General features: G+C 36.7%; 1 protein-coding gene across 1 annotated transcript; it reads right to left on the reverse strand.

Annotated features, from left to right (window-relative positions):
- Window positions 1–17,463: 17,463 nt before the first annotated feature.
- On the reverse strand, window positions 17,464–18,898 carry sostdc1b (sclerostin domain containing 1b; the record flags this gene model as incomplete). Its single annotated transcript, XM_084424321.1, has 2 exons — window positions 17,464–17,914; window positions 18,703–18,898. 2 exons carry the CDS (start codon window positions 18,896–18,898, stop codon window positions 17,502–17,504), a joined length of 609 nt encoding a protein of 202 aa, XP_084280447.1. The 3' UTR covers window positions 17,464–17,501.
- Window positions 18,899–20,654: the final 1,756 nt, after the last annotated feature.

Here is a 20,654-nt window from a genome sequence, read left to right on the forward strand (position 1 = left end):
CATTCCCAACCCTTACAAAACACTCTAATGAGGTGTTAGGCTTTGTAAACAGGAGAGGTCATTGGGGGGAACTTTAGATTCTGTCTGGGTCTTTTCATGAATATCAATATGGGCGAGTTGACCTCAGATCCATCTGTAACCAGAGACTCTTCTAACAGATCAGGTTTGAGGTGTTTTATCTTAACCGTTTGACCAGCTGAAAGTGTCTGGCATGTAAACATCACAGCTTTTCACTTCATGGTTCAACAAGTTCAACAACTCTTCAAAAAGGCCTTGTTTACACCTGGTATATAGATCTGTGGTCAGCCAAGACACATCACTGTTTACACCTGGTAGTAACATGCATTTTAAATGCGTGTCCTGTTACCACTTTTGAACAGAATTTTAGAGGATGGTCTCTAATTTAGACTACATCACTCACTGTCTCACTCATTATATATTGCACTTTAAAGTAAAAAGTAAAGAAAGCAAACCTAAATAAATAAATAAATCAATGCATAATTTGTGCCAAATTTACTCGAATCAAGGTGTTCTAGCATAATTATTGAATATCTAAAATATCTAACATATTTTTATTTATTTTAGTGGTCTGTTCATTTTAATTCTGGACCTTTGTCCATTTAGCGCATATTAAAAACAATGGCATAGCAGTGCAGTGGAATGTAAAAAAAAAAAAAAAAAAAAAATACACTGTATGTATGGACAGGTTCTAAGTCAGACTTGTTTAAAGTTAAGTAATCCCATTGTAAGCAATCAACAAATCACAAGACTCACAGAAAAGCCCTCTTTTCTGTGTTTAAAACAGTCACCTAAACACGGTCAGGAAGAAAATCTCTTGTGCTGTTCATGCTCCAATTACATAATGTGTTTCTGTTTACGCATTTATATCATGCAACGCGAGAAGGCCTTGGCGAAGATTTCACTCACTAGGGACAAAATGAACAATTTGATTAATCTGACAATCAGAAATTGGATCTTAATCATTTCTCCAATACTAATTTGTAAACAGATAATGTCTTTGTACGGGCAGATTCAGGAAAAGAAGTGATCTAAAATACATAAGTAAAGCAAAATAAATAAATAAATAAATGTATTGATTTAATCTGTGACCTGTTACACCAGGTATTGCAGGCCCTGAGAGTTCGCCACTAACATTCAGAATGTTCCCCTACCAATTCCTAACATGCAAAGGAATGTTTCGGTTTAGTATTATTTAATATAACTAACTTTCTATTAAAATACATAAATAAATAACCCAATACTTTCTGATCTCTCCCCAATCTCATTTATTTTAAAGCTGAATCTGTTTTGGTGGTTCGTAGCCTACAGTAGCCTATGATAGACTGACAGCTGTGTGTAAAAGGATATATACGACTTACAGTCGCCAAAACCCCAGGATGGATTAGCATGTACAGTACCAATGCAATGTGGTCATGTGCACTTTCAACCATCTCCAAATGTAGGTAGTGTGAGATCAGATCACAAATAATTTTGGACCCTATTTTGGTCAGGTGTAAATGGAGGGGACTGACCACCCGCCAAAATCCTGTCATTATGACTACAAGACTAAAATCACAACTGTCAAGCCACAAGATGCATTTACTTAAAGGAGGAAGATAGATGGATTGGTTCTCACACTTCTACAGAGCAAGTATGACAAAGTTATATACACATTTTTATCAACCAAAAAAAAAAAAAAAAAAACACCTGAGAAAGAGAAAAGATCCACAGTCTCATTGTGCCATGATCCCATTCAGGCAGGTTTCAGAGTGTGATGCAATACAGATAACTAAAGAAAGGCATGGCTCCACACATGAGGTCACAGGGCGAGGAACAGTGGTATCATGTGGTTCCATACACACAGCGCTGACACATAATACTGAGGAACAAATAGTGCTGTTTTTTTAACTGCATTTCCTCTCTTTCTGGATCAAATGTCCCCACCAACAAAAACAGTCTCGTGTATTTGCCGTGATGAGTAGTCTCATCATTACCCAAGATACAGAGGATCAGTGGATTCGCAGCACTTAAAAGCGGGCCCACAAAGCAGCCTATAGACTTCAGCAATGACTGTGGGGCAAGAGTGCAATCTTTCAAACAGATGTGCTACTTAATGCCCATGTTTTAGTTTCCCCCCTCCACTCCCTCTTTTATGAATTTGCATAAAAATGAATGAATATTAACACAAATCTCAGTGTGTCTCAAATTACAGGATTATCATTTTAAGGGTTTCAGGATTTTTTATACTTTATCAGTGCTCATATTTGATATGAGAGCTGCAGTGGAGGTAAAACATTAACAATGTTTAAGTGAACTATATTTCCATGAAAATGAAGGCAAGGCAAGGCAAGTTTATTTATATAGCACATTTCATACACAATGGCAATTCAAAGTGCTTTACATAGAATAAATAAAAATAATGAAAATAAATAAGATAATAAAATACAGTACAGTACAAACAGTCGGACGAACAGTGGCACAGTGCTCATTCATTAAATGCACAACTAAACAGAAGTGTTTTGAGTCTGGATTTGAAAGTGACTACTCACTGTAAAAAAATTCTAACCTCCCTAACTCAAAATTTTCTAGTGACTGATAACATCTAAATTTTTCAATTGGCCCAAGTGAAAATCTGTAAATTTAATTTTATAATTTACAGAATTTCACTTGGGCCAATTGAAAAATTTAGATGTTATCAGTCACTAGAAAATTTTGAGTTAGGGAGGTTAGAATTTTTTTACAGTGCTGTAGGAGCACATGTGATCTCTTCTGGAAGCTGGTTCCAGCTGCGGCTGGCATAATAGCTAAAAGCGGACTCGCCATGCTTAGAGTGAACCCTTGGTATTTCTAGCTGATATGATCCTAATGATCTGAGTGATCTGTTGGGTTTATATTCAGTGAGCATATCTGCAATGTATTGAGGTCCTAGGCCATTGAATGATTTATATACCAGTAATAATACTTTAAAATCAATCCTAAATCTAACTGGGAGCCAGTGTAAAGACCTGAGGACTGGTGTGATATGTTCATATTTTCTGGTTCTGCTCAGAATCCTGGCAGCAGCATTCTGTATGAGCTGCAACTGTCTTATGGTCTTTTTGGGAAGGCCAGTGAGGAGTCCGTTACAATAATCCACCCTGCTGGTGATGAAAGCATGAACAAGTTTCTCTAAGTCTTGTCTGGAAACAAAGCATCTAATTCAATTGCAATATTTTTCAGATGATAGTATGCTAATTTAGTTATTGCTTTGACATGACTACTGAAACTAAGGTCTGACTCTAGTGACAGACTTGATTCCTGACTTGATTTTTAGTTGTTTGACCCCTAGAGTGAAGGTATGCGTTCACCTTGAGAACTTCATCTTTGTTTCCAAACACAATGACTTCAGTTTTGTTTTTGTTTAACTGAAGAAAGTTTTGGCACATCCAACTGTTGACTTCATCAATGCATTGGCACAGGGAGTCAATGGGGCTGTAATCGTTAGGCGATAGGGCTAAGTAGAGCTGTGTGTCGTCTGCATAGCTGTGGTAAGCAATTTGGTTCTTTTTCATTATTTGGCTCATTGGGAGCATATACAGGTTGAACAGGAGTGGCGCAAGAATTGAGCCTTGAGGGACTCCGCATGTCATGAATGTCCACTCAGACTTATGGTCTCCTATACTCACATAATAACCTCTCCCATCTAAGTATGACCTGAACCATTTTAGGACTATCCCAGAAAGCCCCACCCAGTTTTTTAGTAAAAAAAAAAAAAAAAGAACTGTTTACTAGCAACACATTTTTCTATTAAAGGGTTAGTTCACCCAAAAATGAAAAGAATTGTCATCAATCGCTCACCCTCATATCGTTCCAAACCAGTAAGACCACCAAGTGAAATGACTTGCCTTTCTATCTAAAGGGACTTTCTATCTATGCTGCCTTCAAAAATCATTCAGATGAAGGTGTCTCAGGAGACAGGAAGTAAAGATAAGATTGGATTCAGACGTGCCTTTATGCCTTCCTACCTTGGAATGCATCCTCCAAAGGCAACATTTTTAAGCTTTCGAACACAGCCATGGTCAAGAAGATCTGCTGAAGTTTAAACTGAGCATCAGAATGGGGTAAAAGGTTACTTTAGCCCCTTTCACACAGCGCTTTGAACCCGGGAAATTGCCGGCAAATTGCCAGAGCGCCTTCTGTGTGAACGCAAACACGACCCGGGATTGATGCCGGGATCGATGCCGTGTTGGGGACCTAGTAACATTGCCGTGTTCAGTCCCGGAACACGCGCTGTGTGAACAAAAGCCGTAATAATGCCGTGTCGTAGTGATGACGCTGAAGCTGGGATCGTTCGCCAGCTGTGAAACGGTACGTAATGCGCAAGTTTATGATCGAATCAGAGAAAAAAAATGCACAAGTGTGGTTTCTCGAGAGAGAAATCGCAGCTCATAAGCAAACTTAAGACACTGCTGAGACATTAACGTCACATCGATGTAACGTGTCTTTACGGGATTTTTACGGGTTGTGTGTGAACGCACTCTCTGATTCCGGAAAATCACTGGTAGTGTGAATGAACCAAAATCAAACGAACCCGGGTCAAATCCCGTGTCTTTTTATCCATGTATTTTCCGGAATCTCTGTGTGAAAGGGGCTTTTGAGTGTGGTATGGTTGTTGGTGACAGATGGGCTGGTCCGAGTATTTCAGAAACCACTGATCTACTGGGATTTTCCCGCACAAGAATGGTCCGAAAAAGAGAAAATATCCAGTCAGCGGCAGCTCTGTGGGTGAAAATGCCTTGTTGATGCCAGAGGTCAGAGGAGAATGGCCAGACTGGTTTGAGCTGATAGAAAGGCAACAGTAACTCAAATAACCACTCATTGCAATCGAGGCGTGCAGAAGAGGATCTCTGAACACACAACATGTCGAACCTTGAAGCAGATGGGCTACAGCAGCAGAAGACACACCGGGTGCCACTCCTGTCAGCTAAGAACAGCAAACTGAGGCTACAATTCACACAGGCTCACCAAAATTTTACAATAGAAGATTGGAAAATGTTGCCTGGTCTGATGAGTCTCAATTTCTGTTGCAAGTTGCAACAATCAGATGGTAGGGTCAGAATTTTGCATTGCATAAGCATGGATCCATCCTGCTTTGAATCAACAGTGTAATGGTGTGGGGGATATTTTCTTGGCAGACTTTTGGCCCCTTAGTACCTGAGCTGACCAACGCCCATCCCTTTATCACCACAGTGTGATGGCTACTTCTAACAGGATAACGTCACAAAGCTCAAATCATCTCAAACTGGTTTCTTGAACATGACAATGAGTTCACTATACTCAAATGGCCTCCACAGTCACTAGATCTCAATCCAATAGAGCACCTTTGGGATGTGGTGGAACAGGTGATTTGCATCATGTGCATCCAACAAATTTGCAGCAACCGTGTTATGCTGCAATTCTGTAAATCTTAAATCTGAAAGGGAATATTGAATATTCCTAATGTATTAAGTATTTTCAGTATAAACTACTACATGTAGCCTATTTTTTTATGGAAATATTGAAGATATTCAGTCTTGCGCTTTATTTCACTGAATTCTATAGAATTAATGTTCAGTACAGTTACAGTGAATATTCAAAATAAGGTGGATAAAGTGGCAAATTTGAATTAATACAGACATATGCCAACTGCCTTCAGATTTCTAGAAACTATTTTAGACTTTTTTCAGATTTCTAGAAAATATTTACATGTTTACATTATAATAAAATATACATTTTATAACATAACGTGCGCATATTAATGCAGTCATTGTCACAAAAAGGTTTTTAATAGATCTTTAAATAAATCTATTTGCCTTTTAATGGAATCTGTTTTTAAATTGATTACACCTATGAGTACACAAAACCAAATAAACATCAAATGATATGAACATTCAAATTTAAAGGAAACTCAAAAAAACAAGAGAGAATATTAAGAGAAATAGACAGAAAAGAGAACAAGAGAGCGAGAAGAAAGATGAAAAGAGTCCTGGAAGCTCTCAAGTCTGCAGATGTTGGCCTGGTCCAGCCCACCCACGTTGGCCCCAGTGATCTCTGATGGTGATGAATGATGATGTCACAAGAGCTCAGGCCAGAAGACAAGAGGAAAAAGCTTATCATCACTGATGCAACAAAGCGTAAAGTGAACACACACACACTCACACTGTATATGTGTGCACTTAGACCAACACACATTCTACACCAACAGCCTACACTCACCACCAACCAGTTAAGCTTTCTGCATGGGCAAAACTAGGAGATCCATGAATTTTACATTTTAAATTAAGCGAGCATTACATTTTAAGATGAAGTTCTCCAATGAAAGTTATGAACAGAAACTGTTATCTGTGGCTGCATGTAAAAATTATGCAAATATAGCACAAAATCTTTTGCATTTCATTAACATTGACATGGCACTTAAGGTTAAATGAATGGTATACAAAAAGTAAATAGGCTACACATTTTATGCAAATATGCAAAATAAAAATAAAAATATAATACAAATAAAATAAATATGTTACTAATATAGAATGATTATAATAACGAAAATGCTTTAATTTGAGGGCTGCTCACTGCTTAAGCAGAATAAGGAAACATGCTGAAACTTGCTTAATTGCAATCTTATAAAATAAAATAAAAATCTTTTCCAGACTGTTTTCAATATTTTCATGGGTGGTCAAGTTTACCAGTTTATTTATCCATGTTCTCTCTCGCAACCAAAATGTTTGCTGTATGTTGTTGAATAAAAAAACAACAACGTCTGGATATCCTGTTTTATCATTCTTTCCCAAATTTGTCATTTCCAAAATATAGCAATATTTGAATTTCACTCCCTGGTGGGACTTACCACTGGAATGATTACAGAATCAAAGCTATATGCAAACAAATATGGCACAAATCTAATAGGTTCATTTTCGTGTCAACTCACATTTTCAGTTGTCAAAAACAAAAGTGGGTCACTTTGTATAAAGAGGAATACCTAAAAAACAAATAAAACTAGAAATGCATCTTTAATTCAAGAAGTGTTAAAGATATCTTAATGTAATTTCAGATTCTTGTAGTTGGAATCTTGGAATCTTTTAAGGCCCTATATGGCTCAACCTCACTGATATAGGGATGTCAGTGCGGTCACGTGTAGCCTATACGATACTGCATATTTTTTATACTCTTGGTAGCTTCAGATGTTGTTCAAATTAACCCATCTTTCAAAGATCTCTGAAACTGATTCAAATATAGATTCTTATAAATACACTTTTAGCAAGTTAATGAGCCTCAACTTAACTATTTTCAGTGGATTTTTGGTACTCAGAGAGATATGTTGTTTGCAATTGTTTTGATAGAGGGAAACAAGATTAAACTAAATTTCTAGTTTAAACATTTTTGCATATAAATGCAATAAGCATCAACAAACTGAACCACATTTGGTTTTCGATCACTGAAAATGGGTAAAATTCAACAATTTGAATATGGAGTTGCTTTGAGATCCCATATGTGACTGAACTATATAGGGCCTTGATAATAAAGATTTCTAAAGAAAAGTTTATTAAGAATGAGAATCTAGAAAGATATTAAGATATCTTGAATACTTTTAGAGTTGCATGCAATCTTTGGAAAAACAATATTTATGGCACTCAGACAGGTATGTTCTATGCAATTGAGTTGATAGAAATTCTAGTTTCAACATCATTTGTTCTTTAGATATTCTACTTTAAAGGGATACTCCACTTTTTTTGGAAATAGGCTCATTTTACAACTCCCCCAGAGTTAAACAGTTGAGTTTTACCGTTTTCGAATCCATTCATGCGTAATAATCAAGAAACGTTGCTGCCGTACCATGAGTGCAGCAGGCATAATGATATGACGCAGCGCCTGAAAATAGGTCTAATAGGTTAGACAAACTTAGTCCCGGTCACGTTGGAAGTTACCGAGCTGGGGACTATTTTCAGGCGCTGCGTCATATCACTACGCCTGCTGGACTCACGGTACGGCAGCAACGTTTCTTGATTATTACGCAGGAATGAGAGTATAGTTCCTAGCCATATCAGCCTAGAAAATCGCAACTTTTCATTTTCTGTCGGTCTTAGTACACGATGTAACTACAGAAGAGTCAAGTTTTAAATAGGAAAAATATCTAAACTCTTTGGTCATTTTTTTGAGAGAGAAGCTAACGGTCTTGTCCGATTCAATTATCTATGCTAAGCTATGCTAAAAGTGGTACCGCCAGACCCGGAGTTCGGCTGAATGGATTCGAAAACGGTAAAACTCTGGGGGAGTTGTAAAATGAGCCTATTTCCAAAAAAAGTGGAGCATCCCTCAATATATCAGCTGTATACAAAGAGACCAACATTTGGTTTTTGACCACTGAAAATGTGTACAATTTACCAATTTACTCATGGAGCCACATTTAGATCTCTATATCTCTGGGATTTAATCATATAGGGCCTTTAAAATGAATATACTAAAAGGAAAGTTTTTTAAGAATCAAAATCTAAAAGGATATTAAGGTATATTTAATAGCCTCTTGAGTTACTGGCATGCAAACATCACAAGAAGTGCTTTTTGCCATTTTTAAACTGTCACTGTTGGCATATAATGCAACAAAGATTGCTAAAGTCAACAGATTTGACTAAATAGACCTATCAATCTGTGCAAAAATAAAATTATGATGCCGTCATCTTTTTAAAGTCATTTTTACACCCCTGTAAATTGGCTCCAAATCTCAGGTAAAAAGAAAAAAATTGTCATATTGACCCCCCTATTCAAAATAGTGGATTACTCAGGAAATATACATCCATGAAATTTAAGATTTAATATTTCATCACTATTTATGTTTGTCTTTCTAAAGAAAAAATATTAACAAAATCAAAAATTTGAGCCAGGGAAAGTTTCCGAAATTTGATTGATTTGACGCGGAATAACCCAATAGAAGAGTTGTCCTCACTGGAAGATTTTGCTTTGTTTACTTTTCCAGTGATTTTTTAAAATAATAATAATAATTAAAATAATCTGATCTATGATGGAGGGTTATTATGTCCAATAAATCCTGCAACCACAGTAGAGTCTGATATTCATATGTTAACAGCTATGAGCGGCTTATAAATCCTGCTCTGGTGCCTTGCTTGGATTTTCCCAAATGTTCCAAAGACTGCGTTTTCACTGCCAGTTGAAAGAAATACACAGCACCACCTCAAAATAGTATCAAAGGAAAGCAATTTATTAATGTGTCATATCTTTTCCCTCAAAACTACTGCCAACTGCCATACAACACTGTATTCTGTGTATCCCTCAATATTACTGCCAGCTGCCATACCAAACTCCAAGTCATATTTCTCAAATGAAGTGACAGAACCAACACGTCCTTTAATGATGGAAAAATACACCATTGTGCCAGAAGACCCTAAATCTCGGCATCGAAGGGACTAATCATCAGCTCTGCATTAATAACAAGGATTAAGTGTGCTCAGTCTCTGCTGTCATGAAGCTGATTAATGCCTCAGCCCCCACATTTTCGTACACGCTATGCAACAGGTAACGACTATGGCAAAATCTGCTGTGCCTGTCTCCCGAGGGTATGATTTCATCAATAAGTCAAGCAATTTGTGTTACTATGATAATTCAGGTTGAATGTCTTGTTTGTTATTTAGCTCCTCTACTCCTTCGATGGCAAAGACATCCCTTCCATCCCAAAAATACAGTTTTCATGAACAGCTCCCTACATAACATGATAGTCCAAGTAATTAATTTATTAAAAACGTGACAAGATTAAGGGGTTATAGCGATCACTAAAAGGGGAACCAAAAGAAAAACCATATGTATCCAAAAAGTGAGATAATACTCCTATGTTATCTCACTTTCAGACACACTTTGGGAGGCAATACTTGAAACGGGCGGTGGAGGAGGTTTAGACTACACTTTTCAACAGCGTTATTTTTTTTCTTTAAAAAAAACTGCATCTTTAAGACATAAGAAACCTTCATTGCCAGGTACAGAAATTATGAAGGATTTCTTTTAATGCATGTGTCAACACAGACAAAGAAGAAATATGGCTATGCCTGCACCTGGAGCGTCTTGTCCTAGGAGACTATAACATCAAATAATAAGAACACAAGTTGCTTTTTACTGTTTTATTATTTGATATTTTGCGGTTTTCATAATTAGCAGACTAAGCTCTTACCATTTGGCTGCTCAAACTTGCTTGTTGATGGTTGAAGTGTAGGTAAAATTGTGTTTCACAAGTCTTTAAGTCAAGCCCAAAACTGTGTGTAACAGATGTGTAAAGACTACCTGTGAAAACACAACTTATGTAAAAGCAGAGATACCTTACAGCGAAAATGACACCAAGTTATCAATTCCAATACCACTTGAGTAAGAGTAGCCCAAGTCTTGAATGTAAGTCTCAAAGATGCATTAGTCCTCAACACCTAAGATATATGCCAGTGAAAAGCAAGAAACAGTTGATTTGTGACTGTACAAATCCTACACATCAATATTGCCATAAATCAAGGTTGATACAACAGCCTCTTAAAAGTCTAAAAACACTCAAGTCTCAGTTAAACTCAGGTGCCTAAAATGGCATAATTAAACCAAAAAAGGTATTTTCCATTTAACGGATAAATAAAATGATTTTAAGTCAAATTAGCCTAAATCGTCAACGGTGTCCGGTGCGGACATGCTGGTTTCGGCCTCATCACTGGCTGCAGACGTCCTCATCTCGCACACATCCCCATAAAGTAGTCTTGTTGACAAGTTTTGGTGAGTAAAGGCAAAACTCTCAAGATATACAGCAGTACCTTTAATATTGCTTCTTTTGAAGCAGAAATAAACTGCAGAAAAAGTTAGGTGCCATGCAAAATGTAAGTAGGCTAATTGTTACTCTAATTAAAGAGTACATGCTTGTTAGAAAATGTAGTCAAGCAGTGTATAGCCTATTTGCTAATATCTTTGATACTCAGCCAAACTACAAAGTTGCCAAAAAAGATATTTAGTACCATAACTAATTACATTTACTCCTATTTTACACCAATGTGGTGTAAACATCAAATGTAACATGAATCTCACTAAAAGAATCCAACCCTAGAAAGGGAACTTTGCCTCCACATGTCCACCACTGGCCTAAATGAAGAGAGTGAGAAGCCCTTTTGGCTACTTAATAAACAAATAAATGTTGAAATAATTTTACAATCTTACCTGTATCTTAAAGCTTCTGTTTAGAAAAAGTCCACTACAATGTGTAAAAACAATCGAACACTGCAAAATTGTATTATATGACCTTTGAAGTCCACTGAGGTAAATTTCACTATAATCGATTCGAGACACAAGATGGCGCCAGTTGCGCCGATTCTGTTACCCGGATGGAGCGGACTGATATACAGCATTGCTAAGAGCGACGACAAATATTATAAAATATCAGACCCCTGAATGGGGTGAATTGACCAATCAGAATCAATTCCAGAGCAGTGTAATAAGGTTGATTAGTCCTGTCTGAAAATAGGCACAAGCGGGTTACAGCAGGTTTTCAAAGAGCCATTTAATTTATCTAAACTAATTGTGATTAATCTGATTAATCAGTATGTCATGTAATTAATTTGATTCAAATGTTTAGGCCCTTGTTGATATATAGGCCTATAAATGACTAAATAAATCAGGAAAAAAATAAGATTTTTGGTTTGTTGTATTAAATGGCTTCTGTTTGAACCCCCCATAGATATTAAACACAACCATAAAGAATCAAAGATTAATTGTTTACTTAACATGTCACACGCTCAGACATTAGTGCTCAGCAGGTTTGTGCCTATCCTCTTGCTGCACTCGGCTGAGACATGCCTGTGATAATATAAACAGATCAATGTCAATAACATCATGAAAAGGGCAGAAACACACAGTGGAATGTGGCATCGTTGCTTGCCAAAGTAAATAAAATCACTAAACTAAATCTTTAGTTCATGTTGCTCTTTCCTTAACAAGCTTACCTGCCTTGGCCATCTTAGCCATTCACTACATTCATTTCAAACTGCATGCATATTTATAAGACCATTCTAGTTTCCAGGTCATTGTTTACTCAGATTTCACATTTTGGTGCTTAACATTCCAACTGTCATTTTTACTTCATTCTGTTTCTGTTTCCTACGAAGCCCAAACTCAAATAACAGTAACAGTTTCATAATTGGATGTATTAACATATGAACCAGGGGCCCCAGAAACACTGAGGGTCTTTGTTTTACATAAGATGTGCTCTAGCTGGAGGATGAAACCATCTCAAGAGCATCTTAAGTTGAATGAGAAACAGGTGTGATGGCAATTGGACACATTTTCTCTCATGTCTGGGAGTGGATGGGCTAAGCTGCATCAGCTGGATATAGGCTCTCAAATTTGATTCAATGTGAGCGACATTCGCTACTTTGACCTCTGTATGAAAAGCTTTGCAGATAGTGGCATATCTACATCTCAAAAACCTTGCTTTGTGCTCTATGAGACGAGGCAAAATCATCAAAATCACCAACAGGTGCAAACCTGTCAGCCGGAGGTTATGCCGTGTAGCTTTGTGTTGTTATTTTAAATGAAGCAAATGTGTTTGTCTCATTCAGTCTATTTCTACAATATTTCTCACATTCACACACAGTACAAATCGAAACTTTATTGGACCTCTTGTCTGGATCTTACCGGGCTTGTTAAAGGAAGGATTAGGTGAACTTATATCCCGGTATCCTGGCCCTCTTCCTGGTTATATCATGATTATCATGATTAATTGTGCATCATTACTGTGAGAATTGTTCCCACATGCATAGATCCGGCCCCCATCTAACCCACACTTCCAGAGCTGAGAGGAATAGTCAAATATATCCTCATTGGTTATTTCACAGGTGTGCTCTGGGTTAAATCATGAAAACATCGACCTTGTGAGTTTTGTAATCTCACAAACTATTTTGAATTTAAAAGTAAGTGGCAGATGATTGACCACCATGAATCATGAATCAAAAACTGCCATTCTTATTTTTTATTTTTTTATGTAATACTGCATGTTTATTATAAATTATTTATATTTGTTATTTTAATTCATGTGCCCTTAGAATCTATAATCCAAATAACTTCACCTCCCTACTGCAGTGACATCTCTTCTCTTCTCTGAAGGGCTGTGGCCGAAATCTTAAAAAATACTGCCTTCGGAGGATGCATAAGGTAGGAATGCATCAAGGCACGTTCTTTACTCTTTTACTATTTGCTGCTATTATGCTGTTATTGTTGTGTTTGTCATTTTCAGTTATTTGTCTTTTTGCTCATTATTTGTTCATTGTCACCGTTATTGTTGTTTGTGTGATTTGAAAATTGCAGAAAGCGATATCTGAGAATCATTGTTGAACAGTACCCTGGTAATCCAGAGTTCTCGCGAGAGCACAAGTTGAATTTGCTCAGCGAGTTACTCTGGTGTCGAGTAATGATGCTCATTAAATATGCCCCTCGATCTGAGCTGCACCAATCACATCGGGTTATCTGATATAGGCGGGCCAGAAGCGAGCTAAACAGATGACGACAGCGCTGTGACGTCGAAGTCATTAGTAAACATTGCAAGATGGCTATGGATGAACACCAGTTGTTTGAAACGGCTTTGGCCGCTACAATGAACGAGTTAGACTTGGCTTTTTATCTAAAACAGGAACAGAAGATGCCGCTCGAATCATTCCTTTGCAAGAAGGACGTTTTTGCTGTTTTGCCGACCGGATACGATAAGAGTCTAATCTACCAGTTAGCTCCGCTGGTAGCGTATGGGGTTTATTGTTGTGATTGGTCGTAGTGTTATCCAATTGCGTGCAGTGAGATTTTCAAATGCACGCTTGGTGCCGCCCCTCGAGCTGGGCGATTTTCATTAGTCGACGCCAGACCATTAATCTTTTAGATTTAGGTCTGGATTTCCAGGCTAGTTGAACAATACAATTGATATTTGAAATCAACCCAAACAAACACACCCATCCCTTCATTGCTCCGCCCCCAAAATGCACGAACACGCAATGCAAGAGTAAATGTAACTTTATCATAGCAGAAACGAAGCAAAATAAAGCTTTGTAAAAGAAATTATGGCGAACGAACGACAAGGAACTGGAAGAACAAAAAATTACCACAGTACACGAGTATATACAAGCAAGAGTTTGTTGTCAGTTGCCAGCAGCACATATTCAAAACCAATGTTACTCATGTATGGAGCAGAAACAACACAACCTACTAATAATAACATAGGTCCTGAAGCTCTTGCCCAATCATAACTCTTCTTTTTCCAGTGATATTCCTCTGACCTTTTGTAATGAATCTCTCATTCTACAGACTTTCTTCAAATCTCCCTCTTGCTCCCTCTCTCTCCTCCCCCATTATGAGTGGACACGCCCCCTACTGCTGAAAAGTATGTTGTGGTGCTCCGTCTGATCCACTATTAATCGCTTACTATACCTTTATTTATAGATTGTTCATCTGAAGAGTCTTCACAATGCCTAAATTGCCTAACCTAGACTATAATTAGGGTTAAACATGGGCCTATAATTTACAATTAAGGTAGATAAATTATTGAATTCAGTCATGCCCTCGTGCCAGTAAACACTTCATCAGAGAAGAGATGAAATGTTGTTGCAAGAGGGAGGGGAAATTGTTTTGATTAAAGATTATGAGGGCATATGAATTAAAAAACAACAACAACAATAATAATGATGTGCACGGATAAATCATTTATAATAAATATTGAAATATTGCATACAAAATTTGATTTCATGGTGACTTCAAGTTCATGGTATGTAAGTATAAAAACATACAATTTTAAGACATCACTTTTTTGTAGTTTTTTTTTGTGTGTGTGTGTGTGTGTGTGTGTGTGTGTGTGTGTGTGTGTGTGACTGAGGTTGCTGTGTTGTTTGGTAATGGTCCAAACCGTAGGTAGGTGAGGTGGAGTTACGGTACAGCAGGCTATTTTGGCACATTGTACTGTGTTGACAGAGAGAGTTATACATTACTTGCTACAGGAATTGAAGTTAAGCTCTGCCCGGGGCTGTATGGAATATGATTATAAATGTATGGTTTAAACAATGACAGTTTGTTGAGAATTGACAATTGTTGTGAAATGATGCACAGCAACATAAAACTATATGGAGTGATGAAACCATGTGAGGAGAAACAAATGAAATGGTGTGTAAATGACCAGATTTAATGAGTTGTATTATTATTTTTTTACTTTGAGTAAACTGTTGAATTCCGAGAACCAATGAGACACAAGTATAAGAATTATGTACGTAATTATGTCATCATGTACATTTATGGGATTTTCGAGGTTCACTGATCACAGCATATGGCTAAATGTGAATGTTAAATAATCATGAACATGAAAATGTGTAGTTAAATTATTGAAATATTAACTCATATTAACTCAATACAGAATGTACAGTTACTTATAAATATTGTTTACTTACAACTGTACCACAAACAAAACCCCATCTATTTTCTAAATGCATATATCTTATTATGAACAATTAACCTGTGTTTTATTTATTTATTTTAATGTTTTGACCTTGTTATGTTTAATCAAAATGTCATAACTGGGACTTACGGTGAAAATAACAGACTTCTTTTTGGTGATGTATTTATTTAAGGAATTATTTCCTTAAAGGGTTACCTAAAAATGAAAATGCTGTCATTAATTACTCACCCTCATGTCGTTTCAAATCTTCGGAACGCAAATTAAGATATTTTTTCAAAAATGTTCTTTATAGTGGAAAAGGTTCTTTAGATCATGGGTTTTCAATATTTTAGATGCCATGGATCCCCCATCCTAAAATTGAAAAGGCAGCTATCATGTATAAAGAACAAATTCATACTGTGAAAATGTATATTAAACAACTTATACTGTTAAACTTAATATTAAAAATGCATAAAAATTGTATTTGGAAAATATTTAGATCTTCTATGGCATCACTGCAAAAACTCTCTTATGGAACTTTTATTTTTAAGAGTGTAGAATCAAGCCCCCGCCCTATTTTTATTGATTTTTTCTTACATCACAATACGGAAGAAAATAAAGCTACTTCTGTTTCATCGCAACTTTGATGATGCACACAGATTTGATGCCACTAACCTTGCAAACTTTGGGAAAACCAAAGTATCCTCAGTTCAAAATCTTGAGTAAACAAATAAAACATGGAAAAGCCTGTGGAAAAGCCTGTGTTTGAATACCATAGTAAGTGGGAGTGTGCCGAGTTTTGTGGATCACAGCAACCCGCTCTTTAGGGAATGCATTTGGTAATTGAGCTTATAAATAACAGCAGGTGGTCCTTGCATCTCAAAAACTCTGGAGGCAAATCTGTTGTCAGGGATAATTATAGAGATGGAGAATCAGTACAGACAAAAGCACCCGTTTCTGACTGCACCTGTCAACACACAAGAGACACCAGACATCCTTTAAAGACGTCTTCCGTTAGACTCATGATATTACCTGCCTTAATGTCTCGGCTTTAGTCTCGGCACACCCATGGATGGACCGCCCACAGACTGTTCGTTGACCTTCTGATGCATCTTATACAAAACTGGAATGCATTGTCTTGATTTGGGAAGCTGACATTACATAGTTTGTATGCTTTATGCTTTTTTTTTTTATTGCTGTCAAAATTCAGTGATCCACAAAATTTCTCATCCTCCAGTGACTTGCAATGTTACCTGTGCAGTGTCACATTCCTCTGGATTCCTGGATTCACAATACAAGGAATCTGATTCATAACTTGGGAATATAACCTCAGGCACGGCAACATGACTTTCAGAATGGCAGAGTGAAAGGATACGGGATACAATGAAGCAGCTTTAACATGTTGCCGCCAAAAAGTAGCTGATGTGCCTTCGGGTGAGGGCAACCCTTCACAACAATGCAGCGTAGAGTTACGAAGACAGTGAGAAAGAACTCGCTTCTTGAACTAATTCCTCATTTGTATAGTTTCTGCCTTTAGTTGCCTTTAGCTACAATCAGTGGTCTCCATTTCAAAATAATACAAACCAGCATATGTAAACTACTTAATTTATTGGATAAATGTGTATTTACCTGTTTAAATGTCAACTTGAAATATTCATAAAAAAAAACTATTATATAAAAAATAGATGTAATTCTATTCAAAAACTACTATATATGAAATGCAAATATTTACATAGCTATAGTTATTGTTCAGTTTTTTCCAACTTTTGTCTGTCAAATGTAGTCGTTTACATCATTGCTTTATGAAATCAGGATATTTGTACAAAACTTGAACCATGTTACACTCAAAAAAGTGCATACACACACACACACATATGCATACATTTATGCACGGTCATAAAATAATCCACATCTGAAAATAGTAAGAAAAACAGCTGTACATCATTGCAATCCAAGTCAGTGTCATTGTAGTTCATAGTCCCTTTCCTTCCATTAGCACAGGGTTGTGTTGGTCAAATCTGCACCAGTATGGCTTATTCTCAATAAAGGAGAGGCGCTATTCATTTTTAGAATTGAGGTTTGAATTTTTATTTTTGCCTTTTCTCTTCTTGGGGTTCTGCAGCGGATGATCCTTTGAGGGACTCTGAGGTGCATGAGGGGACTCGTTATGTTGGCGTGTGTATCTCTTGCACGTGCAGGATGTGACAGCGGTGATCTTGTAGGTGCGTGTGCTGCCGTCCTGGCACTGGAGTTTGATGCGCTGGGTGCGTGTGCGGTCAGTGACGCAGCGCCACTCCTGCGCATCCCGTCTGCTCCAGTAGTGACCTCCACCGATCCAGTTTGGAAGCAGGTGGGTGGGTAGACATTCTCCAGCACACACTAACTCCTTCACGGGATTCAGACTTGTGCACTGGCCGTCAGATATGTATTTAGTGGACCTCAGCTCCCTGCAACCGACCTGGTGCTGTTCTGCAAAGGAAATGTCATGCTTAAGAAATCAGTGGATGCATAAGGAATTATCGTAAAATTGTACATGATACATAACACTTTAAATAACTACTACAGTAATATAATATCCTTGTCTGAAAGATTTAAATAGCTTTAAAAGCTTTAAGTTTGAAGGTTAAAGAGACAGATAGACCGATAGATAGATAGATAGATAGATAGATAGATAGATAGATAGATAGATAGATAGATAGATAGACTGTAAAAACTTACCTGATCAATAAGTTGACAACATACAGTATGCTTTTACATTGCTTTAACTCATCAAGCAATTTTCAACTTAAAAGTTGATTCTTGTTTAACATAAAGTCAGTTTAATGTAACTTAAGTTGAAATGACTTAAACATCCAAGTTGATTGTACTTAAAAATCTAAGGCAAAACTTAGATAGACAACTAGATAGACAGACTGTAAAAAAAGTATATGATAAATAAGTTATGACAACATATGTTTTTACATTGCTTTAACTCATCAAAATAAGTTAAACAATTTTCAACTTTTTTGTTATACAAGAATCAACTTATTTAAGTCACTTTAATGTAATTTAAGTTGAAATGACTTAAACATCCAAGTTTAAAATTGAAGGCAGCAACTTAGATAGATATATAGATAGATATGACTAGTTAATATAAAAATATATGAAAAGAAAAGAAAAAATGAACGCGAGCAGACATATACATTTGGATGATTTGTATATTGTAACATTATGGATCCTACAACAGTATAATCATAAACACAAGAATAAACACGCACCTTTTTGGTCTCGGCTCTCCGTTCGTCTTCCTCCGTTGCGTGCTCGATTTACAGAGGCGTTGTTCGGAGTCTCGTGAGGTGATGCGAACATGTGCCCATCAAACTTTTCAGTGGCATCATTTTTGAAAGCATGACAGCTTTTAATCAGAAAACAGAGCAGAAACAGCAGCTGATATTCGCATGTGTTCCTGGGCATTGCAAAGCAGTTCGGTTCAGTGTCTCTTGAAAATTCAGAGAATGATTATACCTACCTGTTTACTCGTGTATGTTTATATACCCGCCCATGCTTTGAACAGCAGCAACGAGTGGAATATTGAAGTGTGCTGGAAATGGGCGTGTCCTCACCCTGCTGGAGGCACGCCCACCTACAGCAACATCATTCTGCAATATGCACGTGAAAAATTATCTTGATGTGAGCCAATCGTCGTAGAAACATGAAAAAAATAAAAAAAGATTAAATTACATAAATAACTAATATGAACTACATTAATAAGATTAATACATGTTGCAGAAGTATTGTTAATTCTTAGTTCATGTTAACTAAAGTAGTTAACTAATGTTAATTGCACTTTATTTTAAGAAACTTTATTTCTAAGTTACAGTGTACTTTATAAGGTAACATGGATTAAGGTTAGGTTTAAGGGTATAGGTTCAGGGTTAGTACCTAGTTATTACAGTTATTGTAATTACTAAAGTACATAGCAGGCTTATGTAGGCTACATGGGGAACGGGACTGTAAAATAAAGTGCTATCATGTTAACTAATAAAACCTTATTGTAAAGTGTTACCAATAAATCTAAAAAAAGAGAACATTCTCAATATTGTATCCAGGCAAATTTATTTTGTTATGTTTCTTTATTAATCTTTAAATGTATGGTTATGAAACCAATTAAATTACATTTATACATTACATTTGGTCTAAAACCTATAAATGGATGTAACCCAACCAACCAAAACCCATTTTCTATGAAAAATGTGTAGTTTTTACTCTTGAGGATCTATTCAGTCTGACTGACTTTTAAATGTTACTTTCAAACTAATATAATTAGGTTATATTAGCCTAAAAGTACAACAACAACAAAATCCAGATTACACATTTGTCAAAGACAGCATTTTAAAAACAATTGATTTGAACAATTCACTCCACACACTAAAATAAAGATCAATTTTGGAAAACATTTTCTTGAATTCCCGTGACCCCACAGAGGACAAGTGGTTTGGAAAATGGATGGATGGATGGATTTTCTTGAATTAGATTTTGTTGAATTTCCATATTTTGCTTGTGGATTTATTGTATTTTCCAATTTTGACAATGAATTATTTAATTAGCAGCATGCAATTTTTTTTTTTTACTAATGCAACATTTTTTTTGTCTTTTATTCTATTAGTGCTGGTTCTAGAACATAGGTAACATCTATTGTGAACCTCAAATGATACCTTCCTTTCATGCAAATGAATGCAAGCGTAACAGAGTAAACTCTATACTGCAACACTCTCAAACAGAGATAGGATACTGTGCTGAGGATGTTGCTCTCTTTAAAGGAGAGGTGTGAGTTTTCAAGCATTTAGATCCTCTACATGTGAACATGATGCATTCAGCTCCAGTGAGTGCTGTAAAGTACGGGCATGCATGACAAAACCCATGAAACAGGATAGCCCTGGATTATTTTACCCCAAAATTATCCAAACAGGTGCCTCCGATGAGCTCACCAAATGAATGTGCATAACACAAATGACATGGAGGAAACACAAAAGCCCAATGCTCACTTTCTTCCACCGAAAATGTGTGGCTCCCCCAAAAGTGTCTAGTTTCACTCTCTCCTCAGACATTTACGATTAATTCATTGCGCTTGCCCACAGGTACACTTCTTTGATTCGGATGAAAAACACTTTAATATTGTGCTGATTTTTTTTGGAAGAAAAAAATGTATTTCTAAAGCCATTGCTGTTAA

The sequence above is a fragment of the Rutilus rutilus genome (assembly GCF_951802725.1).
Source record: "Rutilus rutilus genome assembly, chromosome: 11".
NCBI lineage: Eukaryota > Metazoa > Chordata > Actinopteri > Cypriniformes > Leuciscidae > Rutilus > Rutilus rutilus.